Raw genomic sequence first — 17,306 nt, forward strand, 5'->3', positions numbered from 1 at the left:
TTTTTGCTATACTATAGCCTTGCGTCTTAGGTCATTTTTACAACATGTTATATCTTGGTGTTTTGGTGGTTTTTTTTGTTTTTTTTTTACAACTTTCTATACTATTGCATAACTCTGCAAGCTATCTTATACGGCTTAGGGGTGTTTTCAACTGTTTTTGTGACATGTCATGTTTTGACTTTTTTTTTCCATACTATAACCTTGCCTTTTCTGTCATTTTTTCAACATGCTATATCATTGTGGTTTGGGCTATTTTTATAACATTCTATGCTATGGCATGTCATGGCATACTATTTCATGTGGTTTAATGTATTTTTCAGCATTTTTTTTGGAAATGACATATTTTGATAATTTTGCCATACTATACTATACTATCATCATGCAATATTACTATACTATATATTACTGTGTTTTTGGTCGTTTTTGCAACATCATTTGCAAGGGCGTGTCTTGGCATGGTATTTTATTTAGTTTTATGTGTTTTTCAGCATTTTTTGGGGACTGTCATATTTTGACCTTTTTGCAATACTACAGCCTTGCTTTTTCGGCCATATTCACAACATGCTATATTATGGGTATTGCAAATTATGTCATGTTTTGCCATACTATAGCCTTGTCATTTTTTCCAACATGCATTACCATGGTGTTTATGGACATTTTTGCAACATCCTTTGCTATGGTGTGTCTTGGCATGCTATTTTATACTGTTTTGAGGTGTTTTCAGCTGTTTTTGGGAAATGTCATATTTTCACATTTTTGCCATACCATATTGCCTTATCGGTCATTTTTTTCAACATTCTATACAATGGTGTTTTGGGCTGTTTTTGCAACATTCTATTCTACGGCATTTTTAGTCATACTATAGCCTTACCTCTTGTGTGTGTCTCAGCACTCTATTGTATGTATTTTTCAGCTCTTTTTGGGACAGACTGGCTTTGGCGAGTTTTGAGCAACATGCTATAGTATGACATTTGTGATGACTTTTGAGCGACATACTATACTTTCACATTTGAGTGACAAGACAATTCTATTATGTTTTTGATTATTTTCGAGCGCCATACTACACTATGATGTTTTTCATGATTTTTGGTGATTTTTCAGTGACATATACTGTGATGTCTTTCTTGATTTTTGGTCATTTTTTATTTTGAGTGACATACTATACTATGACGTTTTTCATAAATTTTCAGGAGTTTTGGTGATTTTTAAGCAACATACCATACTATATTTTTCATAATTATTGAGCGCCAAACATTACTACAAGGTTTTTCATGCTTTTTCTTTGTCTTTTAAGACATGCTATAGTATGACGTTTTTCATGTTTTTGGAGTGACATAACATACTATAACGTTTTTCATGTTGTGTCGGTACCAACACAACTACATCCTAACATATATCACTGTGCACAACAAAAGAAAATCATCCTTACTCCCATAATCCACAGAATGCGGTGCGTGAAGACAAGTCAGCTAGTGTGGCCTCATTTTACCACTAGGTTAAACAATGACAGTTCCAGCTAACTTAACCTAGAACTCATCTGGTACCATTCCTACCTAAAACTGCAGAGCTATCTAAGTAAACCTCACTAGTCTTTGTCTGCTCCCCCCAGCACACCAGGGGCCACCCCATGTATGTGTACTCACAACGGCAACAATGGTCTGGACGAGCCCCCATTATGTTACAACTGGCTCAAATGCTGTAACATAGGAGGAGACACACACCATGTTGGATAAAAAGAGAAAACACTTAATAACAAAAAGATCAAATTAAGATGATATCAAACACAACATAAAGGGATCTTGGTTGCAGGGAGTCAGAGAGAGAAATGAGCAGGCCATGCAGCCACTGATATAGCCTGTGCCCACAGCTGCTCTCAGTCAGCACAATCAGGCACTGATCACTAGTGATCTGCACCTGAAACAAAGAGAGGCACACATACACACACACAGGTGAAGCATGTCAGGACAAATACCAATACAAAACATGACATGCAACATGATTTTGGGTGATTTTTGATCACTTTCTTCATGATTTTTGGGCAACAAACTATACTATGACATTTTGGATGATTTTTTAGCGACATACTATAGTGTGACATTTTTCATGATTTTTGGTTATTTTTGAGTGACATACTAAACTGTGACATTGTTCTTGATTTTTGAGCCACATACTATATTATGACATTTTTCATGATTTTTTAGGGACATACTATACGAAGACATTTTCAATGATTTTTGAGCAACATATTACACTATGATTTTTTCTGCTAATTTGGATGACATACTATACTATGAATTTTTATGATAACACGAACATGCTGTACTATAAACCTTTTATGATATTTTCGACAACATACTATACTATGACTTTTTTTAATGTCATTTTGGTTGAGATACTCAACTTTGACTTTTTTATGCTTTATGTTATGACATAGGCTACTATTCAATAATTTTTTAAAACTATTTTCTGTGGCATTTTACGGTATGACTTATTTACGCTATTTTTGACAACATACTACGACTTTTTTACAGTATTTTGGACGACATACTATACATTGACTCTTTTTTGCCATTTTCAGCAACATACTAAACTACTTTTTAATGACATTTTGAAAGACAAACTACATTATTACTTTTTTAATGCTGTTTTGGAGAACATACAATGCTATGATTTTTTTGTGTTTTTTTTGGATGAGATACTATAATATGATGTTTTTATTATTTTTTGGACGACATAAGCTACTATGACTTTTTTATGCTGCCTTGGAGAATAACAATCCTCTGATATTTTTAAGCTATTTTGGACTACATACTAAACAATGACTTCTTTATGACATTTTGGACGACATAGTATATCCAGACTTTTTTATGCTATTTTGAAAGACATACTATCATATGAGTTTTTCATGCTGTTTCTGACGACATAAGCTACTATTATTTTTTTTTCATGCCAATAAAACAAATTGAATTGAATTGAAAATTGAGAGAGAAAAAGAGACAGAGAGAGAGGAAGAGAGAGAGAAACATTCATGCCAATAAAGTAAATTGAATTGAGAGTGAGGAGTGGGGGGCGAGCAAGAAAGGAGGGGAACTGAAGTGTGGCTTGAGCTGACTGGACGTGCATTTGAGTTACTTAAAGTTATGAGGAGGAGCCCCAGGAGCGGAGCAGCTGTGACGGACGGGTTTTGGTAAACCGCCGTTCACTGGGAGTAAACCAGATGTTACAAGGATGTGCAGTGAAACAGGGACACAGTCGTCTGACACTAACCGCAGCCTGAGAGACACGGACACACACAGACACATACCTGCGCGCGACACGGGGCTCGAGGCGACGCAGATCACGGCAGTGAGCGGACACACGCTGCAGCCACGAGCTGTCTGATCAAACTAACTCATCTGAATCACGCAAAGTGTCTGTTAACGGACTGTGATTTCACTGTAAACACAGAGATAAATGTCCTGCTGGTCTGTGCAGAACATCCAGACTGAACTAACACAGATTAGCCAGTGTAGGACAATGTTTATGCGTTGCTAGGCAACAACTGTCACTTCCAGCGGATGCGGAACTATTTGTGTCGGCGGAGCCAAAAAAATCAATAAATAAACAAACAAATCATATTCTGTTGTCCCTTGTTACTGTTAACTAATAGAAGCGGCTTGTAGAACTGTTGTATAAAAGCAATATGACACCGGAGGTCATGATGTTGTACTGTATATCATCACGGCTGTGATTCAGTCACAGACCTCACAGCCTTTTCTCTTATTATCTGTGAATTTCGGTGAATCCACATGTCAAAACACCTGGAAAAAGTTTCTGGAGCTATAAGGCTCAAAAATAGTGACATGTACGAAGGCTCACTGGATCCTTTGCAGCTCTATATGAGAGGGCACGGGAAATATTTACATTGACGCCATAATAGGAATAACTGTCAAGTGACGCCACAGCTGCTCCCGCTTGGCGACCACAGCCACTGTTCCTTTTCACTCACACGTGTCCTCCATAGCAGAAGGACATCCCAGCTATTTCAACCCTTGACACACATCTCTCTGTGGCATTCACATTAGCCACACGCTTCACACCTCTGGCTTTAGCGAGGCTTTGTTACAATAAAACTAAGCCCCCCGACAACTTTCGTCCATTCCTCTGGACTTCTGGGCAACAGTGGTATGCTCCCCGCATTTTCTAAATACCACGGCCAGCACAGCTATCATGATGGCATTATCAGGAGCTGGTTTCCACTTGTGCACCATAACAAACTACAAAATAGCATGCCGCCACTGATTGATAATCACGTGACTGAATGAATTCACCTACTTTGGTGTTTTTGAAGCATTTATATTGACCTTTGTAAGCACACAAACAAATCCAAACACTACAATCCATTAATTGTGTTCATCTGGAATAAATGAAAGACAACATCTTAAATTAATTTCATAAATAGTGCTTCTTTCCTTGACTATTGTGTATATTTACTGGACACTCTTACACAGTTTTCTCTACTGTTTGCAATGAGTGCAGAATTCAGTAATCCAGTGGTACACATGATGCTAACACAAGTCAGGATGATGAAATGGAAGATGATTCCAGAAGAAATGGTGCACAAACACAAATGGATATGGGCTAAACATAGTTTGTGACACAGGTGAAGAGACACTTAACAGTCAACATGCAGGAGACAAACTGATCTTCTCTTCAGTCAGGAGCTTGAACCATTTTTACTTCTTTTCTTCTCTAGCAATTTGAGCTGCAAGCCAGAAACATAAGACACACAGAGATCTCGATAAGTTCTTTGCATTAAGTAAATTTGGTAGCACAATTTTCAAAAGCAAAAACTACATATCATTATTGTCATTGTTATTATTATTATCATTTTAAGTGTACCTATATTATTTTTTATTTTGCAAAAAAAAAAAACATTAAGTGTATGACTTAAACCTACGTAACAGATTTTTTTTTGTCCAATCGGGGGCAGCAGAAACAAGATGTGATCACAATATTGACATATTATCATCTTCTTCACTGATATGGTGATGTTGTTAGAGAACCAGTTTACATGGAGCGATTTTTACTCCCATTAAGCTCTTTTTTTTTTTTTTGGTCAACCCCAACTCCTGAGGGAAATATCCGTCTCTTTGGCTGCAACATTACTTCAACATTTGAAACTCAACATCTCTAAACTGCTAAGAACGCAGGTAAAAATAATTCCAAGGTGGCGCAATAATCTCCCAAAGGTTATCTTGTGAAGAACTTTGTATTTTGATACTAATAAACAGGGATGATCCAAACAGTGTTCAGTTGATATACTCTAGAAGTACTCTAATTAGTGCCAACTACGTAACTCCACGAGAAAGGCAACAAGATGCGGTTGAAAGCCTCTCACACATCAAATGAGTTGTATCTAGTGTTAAGATTTTTATTTTGGACAATACTTATTTGGGTTTACTCTAAATTCTGTAGTTCTTTTGGGGTATTTTTTCCTATATTTTTAAGGAAACTTCTTGGAAATTGAGAAACCTGTAAAAAGAAACTGTTTATAATTTTTATATCTGTTTTAGAGATTCCACAACAGGAAAACAATATGTGCTACAATTGAACCTAATGAACTATTTTTTACACTGAACATTTTTACAATATGCTAAATACATTTTTGTTTATAACAGCCTGACATTCATTTTATCTGGACTTTGATTATATAAAATGTTTTTTTTATTAAGAGCACGGGAAACACAGGGTAATGGATGGAGAAAGGTTACAGTGCATAAATGGGTCATGAAAAAGAGGACATGTTTTGGTCTCTGCCCCACCCAGCAGGATACTTACGGCGAACTTCCAGTTTACACTCCACTATGTCTTCTCCGCTGTCGTTGACTGCTTTGCACATATAAACTCCTCCGTCAAACGTACAGGGTTTACGGATCTCAAGCGTCAGAACACCTTGTTTACTGATCATCCGGTACTTGGCTTCATTTGAGATGTCCATCTTGTTCTTGTACCAGGTGACTTTGGGCTGTGGAGGTAGGACAAAATATTACGAGCGAAACTTTCAAAATCTGAAATACCACTGCTCTGCAACATTTACTCCACTGTGCAATACACTGTGTAATATGGCAACTGTACAACGCTCTTGTAACATGAACATATTTGTACATACCTCCTGATATTTTATCTCATATTAACATATTAACATATTTTTTATTATTTATATGTTGATATTGTTAATGCACATTTCTTGCATACTCATTATTACTACTTCAATTTTCCTATAATTTCTCAAAGTCTGCATACAGTATAAGAGCAACTGTAACATGTCCTGATTTTCCCTGAGGATCAACAAAGTAGTGCTGATTTCTGATTCCAAAATTTGGCCATGATTTAGCAGAAGTCAATTAGTAACAACCATCATCATCGGGTTTATCTTGTGGATTCTGTTTCATTGAGGATAGGGTGTTTATTACTGGCTACTAATCCCCAAATGTCTGCATGAATTGTGTGTGTATGTGTGTATGTGTGTGTGTGTGTGTGTGTGTGAGAGAGAATTCCATCATCCTTATCAAAAAAAAAAAAATTAAAAAAAAAAAAAAAACTATAATAAAATGAATTTTGAATGTCTAGAGTGAACTTTCAAGCTTAACTTTAAAGCCAACATAGATAAAATTAAAAAAAAACCTTTAATAGTTTCCATTACAATAAAAGTTATAACCAAATCTTTACAAGATTGATTTCCTGGATGTAATTAATGTGATCATAAACATCCTGCATGTCGCTGACCTTTGGTATGCCTCTTACAGCACAGCTGAGGGTCGTGCTGTATCCTGCAATGATAGAACGGTTCACCAGCGGGTGTGTGAACTTGGGAGCCTGTGAGAAGTCGTGTTCCTTGTAGACAGGTGGCTTGTACTCGATACCTTAGTAGACAGACAGACATACAGTTGAGTACTGTTTTCTTCAGGACACAAAATCATACTCAAAACTGCTGTGTGGTAATTATATAAGTGCAGTCACCTGTTTTCTGGATGAAAGCGCTGTCTGGTGTGTTGCAGGGATCCATGCTGAGGCCCACCAGATTGGTGGAAAAGACTCGGAAAACATACTCATTCCCCATGATGAGGTCGGACGCGACGCAGTTGGTTCGCCTGTACTGCTCGTAGACTGTGAACCACTCCTTTATATGAGTCACAAAAACATGTTCAGATTAATTTTGTCCAATTCTAAATATACATGTTGGTAGGTGGCATATGAAAGAAAAATGGGAATAAATGATTGTATGTGCTTTATATAAACATTTATTGAACCCTTTTCAGACATTTATTTCAGTGTGTCAGTGCTTTTATTTCGCACCGCTTGCAGTGCTCAGGCCCTAATGAATTAAATCTAATAATGACCACAGTGAAACATGAACCATCACCCGCGCAGAGCAGGAAAACAACGGCTCTGCGTCACTGTACAGACAATGTGGATCAGGTCAAGGCTATGAGGATAAGATTAGGACATTCCTGTCCAACTTTGTCCCTGGTCGCTTGAGGTGGAGGACAGTGCCAGTTGGAGGTCTTGCCAACAGGCCCACAATGCATCACTGCTGGGCCGCAGAGAAGAGTGTGTGCTCAGCGTTGGCTGATTTCAGTTTTCTGTATCACAGGGGAGACTAAAATATCCCTGTGTCCAAGAAGCATTCACATATGTACAGACACACTCACTAATGTTAGCAGGGACTGAGGTCTGCAAAAGTGGCTTCACAGCAGCTGGGTTGGTGGTTGTCGGGTAAAACTAAAAGCCTGCAATGGACCAGTTTAAGTGAATGAGAAACAATGAGATATAATGACATAAAGACCATTGCCTTCCTCTGATAAAATCTCTGGATGTCATATTTTGTTTCTAGTAACTGAGATCTGACTTGAGAACGATGTTGGGACAGGTGAGGGAACTATGGAGCAGGAGATCGACTGGCGGATTGGTGCAGCGTCCGCAGTAATGCGGACTCTGCACTGATCTGTCGTGGTGAAGAGGGAGCTGAGCAGAAAGTCAAAGCTCTCAGTTTACTGGTTGATCTTCATTCCTACCCTCACCTATAGTCATGAGCTTTGGGTAGTGAACGAAAGAACAAGATCGTGGGTGAGCTTCCTCTGTAGGGTGGCTGGGCTCTCCCTTAGAGATAGGGTGAGAAGCTCGGTCATCCAGGAGGAGCTCGGAGTAAAGCCGCTGCTCCTCCATGTTGAGAAGACCCAGATGAGGTGGCTTGGGCATCTAATTAGGATGCCTCCCGGACGCCTCCCTGGTGAGGTGTTCAGGGCACGTCCCACTGGTAGGAGGCCCTGGGGAAGACCCAGGACACGCTGTGGAGACTATGTCTCTCAGCTGGCCAGGGAACACCTCGGGATCCCCCTGGAAGAGCTGGATGAAGTGGCCAGGGAGAAGGAAGTCTGGGCTTCCCTGCTTAAGCTGCTGCCCCCGCGACCTTACTCCGGATAAGCGGAAGAAAATGGATGGACGGATGAATTGTGGATTCAAAGCTTCCAGATGATCCACTCAACTCAAGAGTTATTTTATGCAATAACCCCCTTCTGTAGCGCCTGCTGAATCATGCCCGAGGGAGCAAGTTACTACTGACAAGTACACAGCCAAAGCATTGTGTGACCTTTAAAAGTAAGAAATGTGTTTCCATTGCAGTTTTGCGAAATATGGCTTTTTCAAATCAGCTGAAATTCTTTTGAATTTAGATTTGGTCTTGTTCCATTTTTTTTCTTTCTTTAAATCTAGATTGAGTTCAGTAAAGTTTTCAAGTTCAGGTCTAAAGTTATCTACTATCTACTAAAGGCCTCTAATGTTATATAAACAGAAATTCTTAGAGGGTCTTTTATGACTAAATGCTGTAAAATCATTTAATTTGGATACTGTCAACATCAAAAGCTTGTTTTCAGCTTCATTTGAATGTATTATAAAAAAAGATGTAAGTTTTTTGTTGCTACTAAGGTGTGATCTAAAATGAGGAATTGAATTTGAGGGCATCATAAAGAAACCGGTAAAGGAGGCATGCGGCTGTTTTTTAGTGGCTGTTACAAAGCCATTACTCTGTTTTACTCTGGATTTTTGTACATCATGTTGCTGCTACCTTGGTCACGATCCTCTTGTAAAAGAGTTGTTTTTTTAATAAAAGTAAATACTATTTAAAAACATCTCACCATGGTCTTCTTGTCAGCTTTCTGAATGGTGTAACCAGTTATTTCGGTGTTGCCGTTGTCCTTCGGTGGCTTCCACTCGAGGGCCACATTGAAGCCCCAGACATCAGTGATCTTCAGAGCCTGAGGGGGCCCTGGGAGATCTGCAGAGTAGAAATATGAATCGTGAGTAACCGTCCATTATAGTGGCTGTTATTTATTCCTGTTAATACTCGTAGCCAGCTCTCTGTGTGTTCAGTCCTGCTTACCAACAATCTGCAGTGTGATATGTGCTTTGTCTTCCACGTTCTCAATCTGCACCTGCAGATCATACTGTCCAGAGTGTGTTCTCTCCGTCCTGCGGATGAAGAGGATGGTATCCACGTCGCTGTTCCTAACACTAGCAAACTGGGGGCTGAGAGGCTCCCCGTCTTTGCTCCATGTCACCTTTGGCCTCGGCTTACCCTGCATGACCGAAAGGACACAGTAAGTATTCAGTTCGAGATGCATTGTGTCAGGTCACAAATTAAAGTATTTTCAATCAAATTATTTTTCAAGGAAACAAGGAAACTGTCACTACGCCACTTTAGTCGTTACTAAAAAATCTCAACTTTTAGAAAGATTATCATGGAATGTAATAAAAAACATGACGGCTGATCTTCCACATAGTACCACCAACAGGTCAAGATTTCCCCAAGCCCAACAATTCATTTAATCATAGACGGTTTCATGTTAATGTAAAGGTATACATGATGTTAGCACACTCAGGAAGACATGGCCTTTTCCCTTGTGCCACTTTTGGACCAAACTTTACATTTTTTACCCAACTGCTACGGACCTACAACATTATAGGCGCCTTTTGATTTTTCGTATAGATACAGATATGACGACGTACGTATGAATGCTGAAACATTTCAGCCAGTTTGTCAAGCAATATAAAATTACATTGAATGGAATCACAATGTTGACAGTTTCTCCAACTTTCTTGACGAGAGTCTGGCGGAGATATCTGGGGAGCCAAATTTTAGGGCGTTCTGTGAAGAAAAAAAAAGAAAAAAGAATGAAATATAAAAGAAGCTTAAGACTCAAGGATGACTATTAAATGGAGCATAGTGTTAGTTCAGGAAGGCCACTGTGTCAATCGCTACTGTTGATATCAGCTGATATCATGCAAGCCTCATCAGCTGATGGCCAGCTGATTCACCTCTAAGCATCTGATTCACTAACTCACTCGCACCGCCTTATTTAAGCTGCTCTAGCCTGCCTGCTCTTTCCTGTTCCCCCTGCATGCCGCTTTTGCACCCTCGTCCTCTCCGCCTCCTCCTTTGTGCCGTTCTGACTGGGGGTTTTGTTCTTTTTTTTTCTGCAGCTCTCCCTGCCTCAGGCCTTCCTTGTATGCACAGGAAGGGCAGGAATGTGTGCTGTTCCTGATTAGTGCTATCCACGTATGCAAGTGGAAGGGCAGGGGGTCCCAAGAACAGAGCCATACTGCATAAATACTAATAACCGCAATAAGCTAAATTTAAAAGCTGCTAAGAAGTGTTTTTCTTGACTAAGTGGTCCTGACTGAATTAAGAATAAATAATTGGCTATATGAGATGTTTTGGTTTAAACTAAAGGAGGAGAGAGTCTCCAAAAGTCATCAAATTCATAAATACTCACGCATTATCTCTCTGATGGTGACAGGCTGACCCAGACAGGTGGCAGCACTGGGACCTGCCATGTTGTAGGCCCGCACACGGAACTGCAGCTTGTCTCCGGTGGTGAGGTTTTTCACGGTCACTGATGTCCGGTCAGTCAGACCCTGAATGGCGGGTATCCATTCATCCGCTGTGACCAGGAAACACAGTAAGAGAGAAACACTTTTTGACTGCATAAAAAAAACCCAGATTTTATTATAATTCTAGAAAGGGGGGGGGGTCATGCATTCATCTTAAAGGAACATTTCACCCACAAAATGATCATTTGTGTATCAATCACTCACCCTGTGGGTTATTAAATTTGTGGAGTTTAAATGAATTGTGGAGTTTAAATGAATTTGTGATCGAGGCAGTGGTGGACCAGTAGCTCCCATGTTCAGTGAGGTAAAATAACTGTTTTTGTCAGTGGAATCTGGCTTTGAAGAAAGCATGCATTAGTTTCACTTTTACTTCAGTTTCACATGGAAAAGTCTATTTGGGAGGCACAGAGCATACAGCTGGATACATAAGGCTTGGATTATGCTGCACAAGTTGTGTAAGAGTTTGTTCATAGATGTTTTCTATTGTTTTGCTGTTGTTAATTTGACTTCATTTCAGCAGTCATTTTCTCAGTTTTTTGATTCTTTGTTCAGCATGAAGATGTGCAATAGAAATATTTTCTTCATGTATTTAATGTAACACAAGGTGAGTAACCGATACACAAATTATCATTTTGTGGGCGAAGCATTCCTTTAGCTGACATTTAATGTTGAAAGAAGCATGCAAACGCTTAACATGACTGACTGTTTTTGGCTGACAGTTTTTGAGCTTTAGGATCTAGTAAATCATATTGATGTGCTGCAGCTTTTGATTACATGCTTGTTGCTTACATTTTGTACATCTACAAATTAAAAATTAAAATCCATTTTAAAAAATTAATCATAGTGTGATTTTGTTTTGTTTTAGGTGTGCTAAACATATTTTGGGCATAAACTGTTTCTTGATCAGTATACTGTATCTTTTTTCTTGAAAAATTTTCTTCTTTCATTTTGGTCTTTATCTGATAACTGTTATTATAGAAGCAGACAGGAAACGGGTATGACATACGAAGCATGTCATATTGTAATAATATGGTGTGCACCTTAATTATTTAAGCTACAGGGTGCCCCCTGCAAAAGATTTTCTCATCCTTCTCCTAACTGACAATAGTCTTTGGTAATCTGACTGTTCTGTGTGGCTGTTTGGACATTTAAAGAGATTGGTTGCTTCTCTAACCTGTGATCAACTCATTGTATATAAACTTTAATGACACATGCTATAAAAAAAACCTTCGTTATCAAAAGCATGCAGGCGAGTGACTCCAGCACTTACTGCCCTCCTTGCAGTACTCAACCCCATAACCCTCGAGTGCAGCGGAGCCGATCCTCTCAGGCGGCCGCCACTTCAACGAGATGGAAGTGTCACTGATGTCGTCGACGGTCAGTGCAATGGGCTCACTTGTAGGGGCTGAGAGTGAGGCAGAGGGCAGATAAATGTCTCTGTTAGTCAGTTAAAGCATTACTGAATTAAATTCACATTGAATTACTGAATAAGTGGATGAACGTGATTAGGAATTAACAAATAATGTAAAGTAGCTAAAAAAAAGGAACAGGTTCTTTAAGGTGGGATACACAGCAAGAAACATGTACATTTTTAGCTGATCCTTAATTTTAATTTAATTTTTACTTTCTTTTTTACTCTCCACACAATTTTAAATGTTCAGTATTTACAAGTACAGTTGAGAAGTACTGTAGTTGTTTATCATGTTTGATTTTTTTGTGTTAAGGACATCATTGATGTAAATACTGTTTAACATCAAAAATGTTAACAATTCAGGGCCTGTGGTGCTTTGTTGTGTGAGAAATCAGATACAGTTGACATTTAATTAACTAAGAGCAATGTTAACAAGTACATATTTAATTAAGCAACACACTGCGAACAACAAAGACAATGTCAGTTTCAGTATCAGATATTTGTGGTTGTGTTATCAGTTATAAAAACAGTCTATTAGCCTGTAAGCCTGCGTACGTCATCCCGGGAAAGATGAGATGTCTGACTGATCTGGAGTTCACAGCGGGGCTGACGTCTAAGTGCCTGCTGTACTTTCTGTCCAGTAGGGAGGACATATCCTGATCTAAGTTCACAATAAAAGACTTGGGTTCATCAGCTACTTCCCACACATTGCTTTTACCACAGAAGTGCCAAAAGCAAACAACAAGTGTCAAAATACATTTCAGCTGCAGAGACTAAAAGGCCTTGTTTTAAAAGCGATATTATTATCAGTATTTAACACTAAGATTCAGGACCTCTACTCTCATTTACCAGCTTAGCTCCATCTATTGTATATTGTAAAACTGTGGTAGTCAGGATGAAAAATGGAGGGGGGAGGAAAATGTTTTTAGCCCCTTTTATACAACATGTACAAGGTAGGAATGTTGCACATCCACCTCACAATTCTTTATAACATGTACAAACACAGAGCGGTGAGGCACTGTTGCTCCACCATTAAGCTGGCAGTGGTGGTCATAACTGAGTCGATTCAGTATCTTTGTAAAATCACACTAGACATCAGTGCTAGTGTTCTTTTGAGCAAAACAATAAATACATTTTGCTTGCACCTTATTATATAGCGGATATGTTGAAACTGCATGTGTCCCTATTTTTCAGCAAAGTTGTGGTTAACACGTGGTTACATCTAGGCACCCAAACCACTAAATTATGGTTAGGAAAAGATCATGTTTTAGCTTAGATTAGCTGGGTGCTACCATTACGTCCAGAAATGCTGCTGATGTCCCACTGAAAAACAACTGGTGTTGTTTGTTTACGTTTGAACAGTGGTCTGCTGCTTGGCAGCAATCTCACTTTGGTTTCATGAGAGTCAACTTACATACATGTAATTAAAACTCAGTCACTTTAGAAATATTGATATGATGTGTATGAAATGCGCAAAAGTTCGAACATTTTCTTTTTGCGACTGGTCTGTTCTGTACAACTCACACCTTTTTTGTCTGGTTCAGTGTAAAAACCGAAGCCATCATAACAGCAGATCTTTCTTACAGCAGTATTGCAGAACCTCTGTTTGAATAGGACCATTGACTGCTCATAGAGATAAATAACAGTCATTAATTACTGAAGGCCTGTTTATTTATATTGTGCGAGACTGAGGAGTAATAATTTTTTTGTTTTAAATAAGAAGGAATAATCCCTGATGACACATTGAAATGTCCCCACTGTTTCATCAAATCAAACACAGTCGATTAAATGGCTCCTTTAGCAACTGGAACTGTAACCTCCACCTGCAACTAGATTCATGCATTTATGGTTTTATGGTTGAGCAATCAGTGCAGCTTGGCTTTAAACAAGTTAAGTTTGGGTAATTGTTTTTCAATAAAAAACAAGCATATGTACAAGTTTAATATGATCTACACTCAGCAATGTGACACTGCAACACAAATCATTTAAATAAATGCTGCCAAGAGATCCAAAATATACCAAAATCAGCTATTATTACTAGAAGTATGATTATTTGAAGTAAGTAACAAACATATACAAATAGTTGTGCATTGTTCAAGAGAAGAATCCTCTAAAAGGAGGAAGGAGGAAAGAAGATTGTCTCACGGTTCAAAGGTAATATTTATGTTTCTGCATTGTTGCAACAACTTGTTGACAGCATGAGGACTGACTGAAAGGTAATAAATTTTAGGTGTTGTCACTATGAGGCCAGGACTCCATGTCACAGGACGTAAGTTAAGTATTCAGTGCAAGCAAATGACAGTAACGGCTGTCAGAGGTCAAGGGTTTCCTCGTGTGGGGAAAGTCACAGCAGCAGGGATTGATTCACAAGTAGCTCAGGGTGGTCTGGACAAATGATGCAGAGCAAAAATCTCATTCAGATGTGTTTTAAAAAATGAATAGTGAACACTTGCACACCAGCAGCATCATTTCCAAACCAAGCTTAACACTTTCAAACATGTACATCACTGACAAATGAGGAGCTGGAATATACTGCCAGTTTTCCTATTACTGTCACACACATATAAACAAATTCATTTCTATTTCTAAAAGCTGATGATTCAACAACTCAAAACGAATACTACCAACAGGCTCCGGCTCTGGCTCTGGTTCAGGAACGGGCTCTGCAGGGGTCTCCTCTGCAGGGGGACCACTCTCTGTTGGGGGGTCACCCTCTGCTGGTGGTGTCTCATTCTCAGCTGGAGCTCCCTCCTCCCCGCTGGGAGCTGCCTCTGCAGGGGCTGCTGCTGGGGGTTCACTGTCGGCTTCTGGTTCCTGTTCTACCACAGGAGGTGGAGGCGTCTCTGGCTCAGGCTTGTGGACTTCCACCTCTGCCGGTGCCTCCACCGGAGCAGGTTTCTTTTCTTCCACTGGTTTCTCTTCTTCCACTGGCTTCTTCTCCGCTGTCTTTGGAAGTTTAGGCTTTGTCATCCTTCCTCAGAGTGTCGCAGTCCTGCTGCTGACTGAAGCTGGTGGTTTTTACGTGTCTGCCTCTAACCTACGCTCTCATTCTTTCTCACAAACAATCACAAAGTCACTCGTTCTCTTTGCTGTCGTGACAACAATGCTTCCTCTGCAGCAGCCTCCACAGTAGCGTTAACCCCTCTGCGTTAAGCAACTGGTCCAAGCAGAGACGAGCTTTTCCAGGCTATTATTTATAGAGAGGGATGCCATGGATAGTTTTCCTAATCGGCTGTCTTAGAAACAAGTGGCCATCTGGATACAATGATGTTCCCTCTTAAATCAACAGGTGGAGACCGAGATGGTGGTTTAAAGAATCATGATGGACTAAGACTCAATCCGAGGCTGAGCCCCTGCCTTAGATGATACTGTCAGGATAGTACGTCTCATTAGACCGCCAGATCCCAGAACTCAGGATCGCCACACACATCTCCGATTTGTTCAACAATTCATATGCCAGAAATGACAAAATGGCAGTCCAGTTATGAACGAATATCCAGCTGTTGTTGTGTATTTAGAGATGCCACACTTTCTTTGAGGTACATCCAAGATTTCCATGAGGAATATACATAAGAGCATTGCAAACATTAAATTCAACTCCTCAGAGAAGTCCCAGACACTGCCACATCTCTCGGGAAAAGGAGAGTCAAAATAAATTTAAATCTTTATTTATGTTTACTTAATATCTAAGTGTTTAATCTAAGTGTCTAATCTAGTGTTAGCAACTTCAATAAACAAAGTTAGTCTGACTTAACTTGATCATCACAAAGAGGACTTTGTCAATGATGAAGTTAGGAGATCTGCAAGTTTTGTTTTCTTAACATGTTTATGAACATTAAATATGATTAGTAGTAGTAGACTAGTTTGCAACCAGCAGAATACAGATATATAGCACAGAACACTTGGTTTACTGAAGCTGCTATAACTCAGATTGATTTATTTTAATTTTTCATTTTTTTTAAAGAAAATAAAACCAAAATTTAAATTGAAAAATTACATATTGTTGAATTGTAGGCATGTTTAGATTAATAGTATACATTTTTAATAATACGATTATAAAAAAATACATTTTTAAGACTATCGGTGGTTTTCAGATTTTACAGTGCAGAGCCTGAGTGTGTGATCAATAGTTGACAAAAAAATACACTTTTAATTTAAAAAAGGACCTAGAGTTTCTCTATGACATTAACTATTCATAACAAAATTATGCACAATCAAATCTAAATTTTTTGTTAAGATTTAACTTTCAAAATTCCAATTAATCTGGTTCATCAGGTCTGTGTGGGTGTGCTTTTAATTTATAGGAATTTATCACCTTTCAGAAATGTAATTTGCATTTTGTCATATGATATGAGCAATGCTGTATTGGTTCAGGGCTGTTCAGATTTTACATGGATTCAGTGCTGCAAATGCTACTGCAGAGAGGAGCTGTTCTCTGGGTTGCATTTATAGTGCTCAGAGTTCCATCATTAGCCCGCGCACACTCAAACACTGATGGCAGTGGAGCAGTCAACAACCCTGGAAACAAGTGGTGTTATCAGATGCCTGCAGCCCGCTCCTCATCTCAGCTTGAGGCTCGCTGCTCAGGCTACATTAGCTGCTACCAGCGTAACATAGCTAAATCTCTGGGCCACATTGAGTGACAGGTTCTTTGCAAGGCGTCACTGCACTTTATGAATCAGATCCAACCCTGCTCTTCCACAGCTCCACCCTCTCACACATACAGGGTCACTTCTGGCTCAAAAAAAAACAACAACAAAAAACAAGATGGCGACAACCAAAATGTCAAACTCAAGGCTTCACAATGGAAGTCATGGGTAACCAGCTGTTCATGTCATGGTTGCTCCTTCACAATCTATGGTATAGACTAACAGATGTTCAGTTCAACATGCTAACTGGAGGAGCTGAGGGTCCAATCACACGACGGTGCCCTACATGAACCGCAGCAAACCTTCTTTAACAA

General features: G+C 39.2%; 1 protein-coding gene across 2 annotated transcripts in view; it reads right to left on the minus strand.

Moving 5' to 3' along the window:
• Positions 1-4,319: 4,319 nt before the first annotated feature.
• The window catches only part of mybpc3 (myosin binding protein C3), a 44,210-nt gene continuing 31,223 nt past the window's right edge, over positions 4,320-17,306 (minus strand). For both annotated transcript variants that reach the window (XM_042494822.1, XM_042487104.1), the window contains 9 exons: positions 12,203-12,337; positions 10,815-10,982; positions 10,098-10,186; positions 9,422-9,617; positions 9,177-9,316; positions 7,003-7,162; positions 6,769-6,905; positions 5,821-6,007; positions 4,320-4,744 (listed from right to left, as the gene is read on the minus strand). In XM_042494822.1, the coding sequence (XP_042350756.1) occupies positions 4,716-4,744; positions 5,821-6,007; positions 6,769-6,905; positions 7,003-7,162; positions 9,177-9,316; positions 9,422-9,617; positions 10,098-10,186; positions 10,815-10,982; positions 12,203-12,337 (1,241 nt within the window). In that variant the 3' untranslated portion in view covers positions 4,320-4,715. The remainder of the gene's footprint in view (positions 4,745-5,820; positions 6,008-6,768; positions 6,906-7,002; positions 7,163-9,176; positions 9,317-9,421; positions 9,618-10,097; positions 10,187-10,814; positions 10,983-12,202; positions 12,338-17,306) is intronic.

This window comes from Plectropomus leopardus, chromosome 1 (assembly GCF_008729295.1).
Source record: "Plectropomus leopardus isolate mb chromosome 1, YSFRI_Pleo_2.0, whole genome shotgun sequence".
In the NCBI taxonomy this organism is placed as follows: domain Eukaryota; kingdom Metazoa; phylum Chordata; class Actinopteri; order Perciformes; family Serranidae; genus Plectropomus; species Plectropomus leopardus.